Genomic DNA, 10,070 nt, shown 5'->3' with positions numbered 1-10,070 from the left:
ACAGTGGATAGACAGGAAAAGTGGGAGAGAGATTGGGGATGACACGCAGTAAAAATCAACTATAAGCCAACTGTACTTTCAGGAGGATTTTCCATCATTACGGCATCAGACGCCAACTGCACATTACTGCATAAGGTGATTTAGTGATGGCGTATCATTTCCTACAAAAACTATGACAGAGCAGATACAGAAGTCATTATGGATGACAACATCGCCATCAGACAGGAATCACATCACAAAATAATTGCTGGATTAGTTTTTTTAAATAAATCTGAAGCAACCAAGAGACTTTGTGCACAATAGTAAGGTAAGACAGAGGAGGATTTACAGTATATTTCAGGCTTTTGAGAACATGTGATTTTACCGATAATCTACTTTGTCATCAGGACATCCCTGTGTTTAACAAGCATGTCATTTTCACTTTGCTGACTGAAGTGAATCACTTTCACTGGCTGAACAAAGCCCTCTGCTGTGAAACACTGAGAAGATTCAGAGACGACAATAGATGGTTAAATTGGTGAAATTGGGCAACAGAACATGTTTCCTTACACGGAGAGAAATGGGTGAACAGAATGGGTGCGTCAGTGGGATATACAAAAATCTGAAAATGTGCACCCACGTTTTCTTTGAACCCTTTCTTGTAAACATGCAACTTTTGTATCAATGCTGCCCTCTCTTGTTCAATAATATGAACAACAGAAACCAGCATGTGACGCAAAACTGGGATTAATATCGATTAGGGTAAAAAGACATTAAAATCAATGAAAGTATTTGTGAGCTACAAAATAAAAAAATAAAAATAAAAAAGCCTCACAAACATTTTATTTCCCAGCATTCTTTATTCATTCAAACTGTTTAAAAATATAATTTCACACAGGCACTAAAATAAATATTATACATCTCATAAGTCAGCGACAGTGCTTTATCATACAAATGATATTCAAGGAAAACCTAAAAGGAAAATCTAAATAGGATAAAACAATCATGACATCTTAAAAAAAAAAATATTAAACCAGTTTATGATAATTAGATGTTCATGTCAAATAAACACACACCCTTAAAGGCAAAATGAAGTCACTTCTTTCAGCACCTGTACAGTGCGTCTTCCAGCTCTGCAGAAGAAAGTGATCGCATCTGAAATTCATAACTTGCTCTAAACATTAAATTGTACTACATAAAAACAAACCATACTGGCCTTGTGGTGTAACAGCAAAGATGATATCGGTCTGAGTTTTGAATTATTTTTTTGTTCTGGTTTATGTTCTCTTCTTGACCCAAAACCGATTGTAACAGTCAGTGCGTATCATACAGTACATATACTCAAAGATAATAAGGCAAATGAAGTACAAACATCACTGGAATTATGTAAAAATAAACACTAAACATTAAAATGTGTCCCAAAGTGTACTGTGGGGAAAAAAGGGTTTTCAGTTTGCTGTAACACTTTACACTGGCCTCATTTAAACAACAGCATCAAAGAGACAATAACAACCATCTTTCACACATGCAAAAAACACGGTTGCAGGCGTGACATCTCATGGCTGATAATGGATGGCCACCTGGCTTAGCAGCCACAGGCGTCGACCAATCAGTGACAGCTTAAAGAAGTATTTCACCACTGGGAAGAGGATCTTTTCATAAAACTGGGTTGCTATGCAGTAGAATGGCGCAAAAAAATGTTTTTAAAAATGGTGTTACATGACCAGAGAGAACAGAGGAAAGGGGCTGTGGTATTCCCTTTTGCTCAAAAGGTAGAATACCTCCAACTACCACACTGCGCTGCGCCGCACCGGACCAACAAATGCTCCCGCTGTGAACGCGAGCACGTCACAGAAAGCAATATGGCGGACGGCTGATCACAAACTGGTAACAAATCTTGTATTTAAGTTTTAAAAAAAAACAGTAAGCTAAATTGTGTTGTGTTGTAAATTGTGAGAGGGGCGTCTCTCTCTCGATCTGCTTCTATACTCTTTTTGTGTCAGTATGCGGAAGTAAAATCTGTAGCTCGAGCAACAGCTCTCGAGCCAGCGAAATGTCGCAGGATGACGCAACGCGCCTTTTCTGGCGGTTTTGAACTGGGAGATGAGCATGAAGATCTGGCCGTTAGAAAGATGGATGGAAGGTTACTATAGTTCATTTACTACATACTACCCATGATGGTATGATACAAAGCTTGTTGGAACTCGGCAAAGTATCCCTTTAAAAAAAATTACAAAACGTCATTTTCCAATGCTGTGAGCTCCAAAAAACAAAATTCCATTCACCTCCATTGTATTTGTGTGGTGGCATAAATCTCAGAGCTATCAAACGTGCATACCAAAATGTTGTCGTTGTGATTCAGATGAACTCGCCCAGTATAAACATAGCATTGTTCGCCTCATTGGAAATCTCAGTCCGACTGAATGCCTGTCTCCTGGCCAGAATTGTATGTTTCATCAAATTTAAGTAAGTAGCCCCCTGATGTGGGCTGGAGATAACCAATGGATTTAGCCATAGTCGTTGAATCAGGCCTTTTTTCATCACTTGCTTTGTGATGGCACATCCTGTTTAGTGAAAACATTAAATCCATTACTCTGTTAACGGCAGTTATAGCAAAGGGGGTAATTGTTCAACATTTTGATTACCTCTGTTGCTATAGGATATAGGACACCGTATTTAGTGCAGCCCTAACATACTGGCTTTATGAAAACAGTACGTACACCAAGAACACAAATCAAGCAGTTTGAAGAAAACAATGCGCCGTAGCCTTGATATGGTTTCCACATTGTTTTCTTAGATATTGCAGATTGATCGGTTGATTGACCTTTTTAACTATTTGTTCAAAAGCTTCAAATGCTTGAGCCGTTTTTTTTTTATTCTCTCCCAGAGACAGGCAGTTCACAGCGTCCACATGTACAATTTCCAGTTGTTGTGTTTTTGTTTGGTGCTTTCCACCTTTCATCGAGACATTTCATACAATCTAATCTGGTAGGAAAAGATAGATCAAACAAAGAAGTCTTTGTTCACACAGGCTATCATGTTTGATTCAAAAGAAAGAATCCTTATGGATATATTTTCAATACTTTTGTACAAAAACAAATCTAAACCGACCATGAGATAACATGTTCGCCAATTTAAAAACACCAAACCTTAGTCTGTTTCTACAAACCAATTTAAATTCCTGCTTCATGCATCGATATTTTGGTTAAGAGAATTTAACATTTACAGTAGAGACAAGCCACGTATCTGATAACTACTGTTGGAGACAGTAGACTTATAGAGTGGCCTTTGACAGTAGCCAAAAAGTAACCAAGTGCTTGGGCTCAGTGAAAGCTACTAGCTACCGTCAGACTCACCGGCTTACACCTTAGCAGCTAATAGCCAGGAGCTTCTGGTAGTTAGTGGTTGAAAAACCTTTAGGCAGCGACTTCTAACCAGCAGCTCACTGGTCAGAAATCTTTGAATATTAACATATTGAGTTTAACTGATGTCTACTAACAATGATAGATTATTGAGTTTAACTGGTGTCTACTAACAATGATAGCTATTAGCCTGCAGCTGATTGCCTTTCCATAACATTTGATCAGTTCAACTTAGCTGCTGCTGGTCTGGGCCGGGCAGGACTGGCTGTGCCTGAAGTGCATGATGTTTAGAGCCGTCTGGTGCCACCAGTAAAACATCACCACCACCAGTACGTGCCACACCTGGTGGCTGGCGCCCAGGTAGTTCAGCTGGCCTAGAAGAGGACAGGAAAAAAATGATCTGAATAGTGTTTTAATTTAATTTTTTATTTATCATACTTTCTTCACAATGTACGAGAATAAAAATATATTTCAGGAGGATATCTAACATTTAATATCCAGAAAAAGACCAGAGAACAAGCAAAGTATGGCAGTTGGTCAAGGCCACCCCCTCTCTCCTCCACAGTAGCTACAGACACAGAAATGGTACATCCTAAGGAAAGCTCATTGTGGGACTGGCTCTAGTGGCTGTAATTCTGAACCAAGGCTGAATTTCGGGAAAGAGACTTCAGATACAGTATTAGGGGACCACTAAGGTCTATATAAAAGCATCCAAAGAGCACCATGTCATGGGACCTTTAACATGTTACATGATATACATGTTATATGTTATGCAACATGAGCATGTCCATGCAGAGTGATGCAGCAGTCTGTGTACTGTATGTATGTATGTATGTATGTATGTACTGATGTACTGTATGTATGTATTTATGTACTGTATGTATGGATGTTAGGGGTGTAACAGTTCACAAAATTCACGGTTCGGTTCGATACGAGACAGTGGTGGTGTCACGGTTCGGTATGTTTTTGATACAGCAAAAAGAAAGAAATGCCAGAGAAATTTACTTGATTTTTACAATCTTTTTTATTTATTAAAACTAACATCATAAAGTATGAGCTTTTTTACTTTGAACAATGACAGAGCTATACTTGGCCCATCTTCTGGGGTGTCTTCTTAGCAGCATATAAAACAAAAACAGCTCCTTAATAGTAAAGTATATACACGTTACAGTCAGGTAGCTTTGTGTAGCCCTTGACGTCCAGCCGTCTGCTGTCAGAGCAACAGCTGGTGCTTCGGACAGCTGGTTCTCTATTTGGGCTTTTGTTTTTTTCGTATAAAGCAGGAATTACGGTCTGGCTGAAATGGGCTTGTGAAGGAATAGTGTAACATGGCTCAATTACTTTATAGTAATATGAGCACTTTAAGGTCTTCATGGTGCTAAAGAGACTTCACGCCCTACAAATCCTATTCTACAGACTAAAGAAAAGAAATCTTTGTTTTGGTACAGATCCTCGCAATAATCATTTTAATATTTTTCAATGAAAATGATCATTCCTTCCAGTATCGTGAGTCATATCGCAATTGCAGTGTCAGTCAAAAATAAATCGCAAGTAGATATTTTCCTCATATCGTGCAGCCCTAAGCGGGCAGTGCTTAGCTGCCATTCATGGCGCTACCGCGTCCAGTGTGAACCCGCCGTTACAGATGCTGGACGTAGAGTGGTGCATTTGCTTATACATTCACCTCCTCAGTCAGTCACATTTTCTGGAATTGAGGTAGTCGAGACACGGTTTCAATGCATTTACACAGTTACATTATTTTGGCACTCATGGTAGTGCTGCCTTCATAATACAGTGTGGAAATATTTTCCCTCTTTCCATCTGTCAGACCGTGTCTGCAGGAGGTTTAAGGTAAACCTCAGATATGAGGACCTCTAGTGGTGTTTGGCCCAAACTACAGATGCAGCAGAGACGGCAGCTTCTGAGGACAGATCAGTGAGGTTTAAAGAACTGCAGGGTTTTGCTCCAGACGACACAGGTTTAACCCCGTCTAAAACCTTGAGTTGCAGCTAAGCGAATGACAGAGGAACCGCTTAGGGGTTCTTCACTGACACAACAAAAAAACAATTAACACTGAAAAACAAATAGTCACATAGTGACCTCAATCACTGATTTCTTCTTGTTCATTTAAAATGTCTCACTTGGTTGAACACCAAAGCTCCCCACTAACCCTGTACAGAAGAGAAGGACTCACCAGGGAAATAGCGTTCAGGGATCTTGGTGACGTAGAACAGGAAGGCAGATCCAGCTATCAGGTACATCACTAGCACACGAGGCAGGAACAGCTGCACATACAAGAAAAACCAGAATTCACATGACTAAACGTTATACAGCGGGGGGAAGAAAGGGCTGGGATTCATGAGTGAGACTTACATGAACACTAGACTCTCAATGAAGCTGCAGACTAGTGTACTGTATATGAAGGTGTAATAAACATAAGTATGTGAGCATCTCTCTCTCTGCTTGTTTTCTATTATTACTTGGTTTCCTGACCTGTACAACAGCAGTGGTGAATCCTCCATTGAGCCAGACCCAGTGACAGGCAGGAATCACACTGATGCCAGCCACACAGCAGAAGATCGCCGTCCGAATCCGTTGCCAGTCGTTGCTGAGGTAACGAGGGTGGACCTGAGCACAGAAGACGGCCAGGATCAGGGACAGCACGGTCAGCAGGTAGACCTGTCGCCAAAACTGCAAGACAGGAGAGTAGCCGATTAGATACAGTCCAATCAGAGCTGGAGCTACCGTTTCTTTATTAGTACACCACTTTGAGAGAAAGAAATTCACACTATTCACACTTACAGCGTTACAGTAGAAAGCGTAGAAGATCCCAGGGACATAACAGCCCAGGATGCCAACAGAGATGCCTGCGTAGTCCAACGACAGCCAGCGACGGCAAGTCTTCTCTGACCGGTGGCACGCGAACAGGTGATACCCCACAGAACACAACATGCACACCTGCGATGAAAACACACAGTACCATTACGGACTGGAAGATAGTTGCGAGTGTCACCTCTCACAAATATGTAGTCATAACATCCAACACAAATGTACATGTATATAGTAGTATATAGTATACACCTACTGTAAGTAGGAATCACACTGTCTAGTAATAGCATTAACACGTTTCCAATCCCATTATCAGCTGCTACACAACCTACAACACAAACTGTAACACAGAAACACTGTCTCTACATTGAACTACACTACCATTCTTCTTTGTAATACAATACACTGTGCCCCACCTTTACAACAGTTACACCTAAACACAGCTTACACACCTTGGGTTGAGGTGAACTGATTGCACCTGTGGTAGGAAACGTGAACCTACATGAATCAGTCTGTTAAGCCACACAAACTTGATTTATATACAGTACAAATATTCAGCTAATGAAGATGTTCATAATAAACTAATAACCGTGAACGGCTGTAAAACTGTTAAAGTAGTAACATTACAGACACATACACCTGTAGATCATGCACAGAGAGCATGGATGCTGGCAGGAATAAGGAAAGCGTATTATAATAAGCCTGGATTACACTGTATGTCTTTAAAAAAAATTCAGATCTAAACAACACAGTAAACAACAAGATGTGGATGAGGTTACAAGACTTGCTCTCTTATCATCAACTCCGGAAGACGACAATCACAGCTTTTGTCACCCTCACAGTCAGCCAAATCATGTTTTACCTGAAAGCAGAACAGTCCTATAGTGTAGATGACATAGTCCTCTCTGTTGGCTCCAGAGGCTGGCAGTACCGAGGAGAGGTCATTGACCCCCAGAGAGAAGAAGAGCAGGAAACCCAGAAGGTGGCTCCAAATGTTCACAGTCTCATTGGACAGAATGAAAATACTGCAACAGAATAGAAGAAACAAAGATGTACACACGTCAACAAGGCCAGTCTGTATACACACTAACATGCACAATAGTAATGTTCATACACTGTAATATGCAGGATATTTGCATATTGAGGATCTACATAACTAACACCATAAAGCCAGAAAGTAATCCAACTACCAAATAAGTACAACAATAAATACTCTATTGAACATGACTGGAATGTAGTAAATACATCTAATAAAAGTATACATTTCCAACATGACTCTCAGTCTCACCTCCTCAGGCAGAGTTTGGAGGGCAGGTGGGCCCTGTAGCCGTCTGTGATGTAGGGGTTTTCTTTGAGAAAGAGGGGGATTTGTTCGTAGGTGTACAGTCGTATCCTCTGGGGTATCAGCACCGGCCAGTGCTGGTAGCTGCCCAGCTCTATGTAGTGGGCAGTCCGCAGCAGCTTCTGGGGCATCTTCAGCAGCATCTTGTACCAGCTCATCTGGTACAAGGCAAGTCAGCGAGGCTAGGCTGAGTTTGGGGGGGAAAAACGACAAGTAAACCACAGTTTCAATTCACAGGATAGAGATTAAAGAGCAGAAAACAGTGCGAGCCTCTAGTGTTTGTGACACAACTGCCAGTGTTGATTAACCCCATTTAAAAACGTGTGTTTAAGCTAGCTAAAGCTAACGTTGGTAACGGTACTCGTGTTTACCGACTCCATCATCCTGTCAAAAGCCTAGGCTAGTTTACCACTCTGTACCACATCCGCAGCAACTCTTCAACGCAGAGGCTATTATCTATTTCACTTTGAAACAAAGCTTTTTTATCTTCAGACTGTGTGTCAGCCTGTTTTGTTATTTGCGAGCCATGTTAGCAAGCTACATTTCCCCGGCCCCGGTTAGCGCATGCATTGTTTTAGCCAGCGGAACTGATTGAAAACAGGGTTATAAAGCTTACCATTAGTCGATGTCCTTGTTCAGGCAGTTCTGCCATATCCGGATGACTATCAAGCCAGCATTGTGTTTAAGAAAAATCACATTTTAGTTTGAAAAACAACCAAACAATGCACATACATTATCAGCTACTGGATAACGCCAAACCTAGCCTCTTCTCTCCTGATAGTAAACGACAAAACGGTGCTTTGCTGCCACCAACTGGTAAGTGTGGAGGATTGTAGCTGGAGCATAGACAAGAGTGTAGGCTATGCGGTAAAAAGACCATTTATTAAATTGATAAACAAAATAATCTCCAGAGCTTTCCTGCAAATAAATCTCTTAAATCCTATATTAAATTAATTTCTCATATGATTAGATTAGAAAGTCTTTCTTAATATAAGCAACATAATCTTACAGTAAGCTTATCTTCAGTGGTTTGAGCAGTTCCCAGTAGATATCTCAATCAAAACTGAAATGAATATCCCGCCCTTGCTTTTGGCGACAATTGTGTATAATTAAAATGTCGATTGTTTACTGACAGTATGAATGCTTTTCATTTAATAGACCACACTTGTGGCTACACCCTAAAATAAAATAAAGGAGGAGTGAGCAATGATTGAAGGGGACATGCAACAAAAGTCTCTCTTTGTCTTCTAGTCCAACTGCTACACCCAAAAATAAAGCCCAGATCACATAATCCACACCAGCCATCCATGAAATGTCCAAGGGGGATCCCTGGCTAGCACAAGATTAAACAGAATGGATACAATTTGCTGACAAAATAACTTTGGTATGTTATTATTTGAGTTGTTTACTGTCATGACTTCATCCTTCTTAAAAGTTGAAATCAAACGTGCCAGGAAGCCGCAGGCTGTCAGTGCATTGCATCCCTGCAAACACAATGAAATACATAATTACAGCACTACACCACACACAAGAACTCCTGGAATGTGTTGAACATTTCAGATTGATGGTATACATGTAACAGTTCATGAGAGGGAATTTTACTTACAACATTTTTGATGCTTGTTGTTTGTTAACATGATAAAGTGTGCTTATGAGGACATGGTCATGTCCTGGTGTTGAGGAGACATGCTTGGAAGAAACAATAAGCCAAAAGTCTTTCCGTGTGAGACAAAGCAGTAGGTTTAATTTCTTTTGGGGAGTCACATTTTGGATCAAACTCATGCAAGGCAGCAAATCACTCTGACATACCAAGGGCGTTCTGTTAACTTATTCAATTCTGCTTTCCATCTGCAGTAGATTTACACGAACATGATGCACTTGTTTGTTCTGAGGAGAAAAAAGACATCAGGCATACAGTACAAATGATTAGGAATGATTTATGCGTCAGTGAGAAATGTCTTGCAATAAACCACTGCTGAATTGTTCACTGACTGAACGGTAATGGGGCAAAGTAATAAAACACTTTTTAGACACTAACAAGAAGGATTTTTTGTTTCATACAGGAGGAAAAATGGCTCCCTTCACTTCTGTTTTAAAATACAGGAATATGTATGAGTCACATTTTCTCTAGTTATATTAAGTCATATGTACCATCAGTTTGTCATTCTTTATATTTTTCTTATCTCAGTCAGTGTCTCTTTATGCCAACTGCACTGGCAACCACAAGTTAAGTCTGAGATGACATCTTTAACACAGGAACCTAAATGATTTTGCCTTCAAAATAAAAGCATAATGGAGTGAGATATAGAATATAACATATGAATAAAGGCAAGATTACAAGATTAAATCAAATGTAATGAAGATTTGTTCCCACATTCTTTATTATTTTGCAACATAACATACGTTTTTATTTACAAAATTTATATTTACTAAATGTTGCTTACAGGTTTATTTTTATTTTTTTTAGATATGTGATAACTTATATGTATGTATGTATGTATGTATGTATGTATGTATGTAGGCTACACTGTTCCTGGTAAATAAATAGCCAATGTATA

At 39.9% G+C, this 10,070-nt stretch overlaps 1 protein-coding gene across 1 annotated transcript; it reads right to left on the bottom strand.

Annotated features, from left to right (window-relative positions):
- Positions 1–825: 825 nt before the first annotated feature.
- LOC114571546 (progestin and adipoQ receptor family member 3) lies at positions 826–8,348 on the bottom strand. Its single transcript, XM_028602549.1, has 7 exons — positions 8,129–8,348; positions 7,459–7,699; positions 7,033–7,195; positions 6,144–6,299; positions 5,835–6,032; positions 5,536–5,626; positions 826–3,715 (listed from the first exon to the last, which is right to left on the bottom strand). Exons 2-7 carry the CDS (start codon positions 7,668–7,670, stop codon positions 3,573–3,575), a joined length of 963 nt encoding a protein of 320 aa, XP_028458350.1. The 5' UTR covers positions 7,671–7,699; positions 8,129–8,348; the 3' UTR covers positions 826–3,572.
- Positions 8,349–10,070: the final 1,722 nt, after the last annotated feature.

Source organism: Perca flavescens, chromosome 16 (assembly GCF_004354835.1).
Source record: "Perca flavescens isolate YP-PL-M2 chromosome 16, PFLA_1.0, whole genome shotgun sequence".
Classification (NCBI taxonomy): domain Eukaryota; kingdom Metazoa; phylum Chordata; class Actinopteri; order Perciformes; family Percidae; genus Perca; species Perca flavescens.
This window is presented reverse-complemented; position numbering and strand designations above follow the sequence as displayed.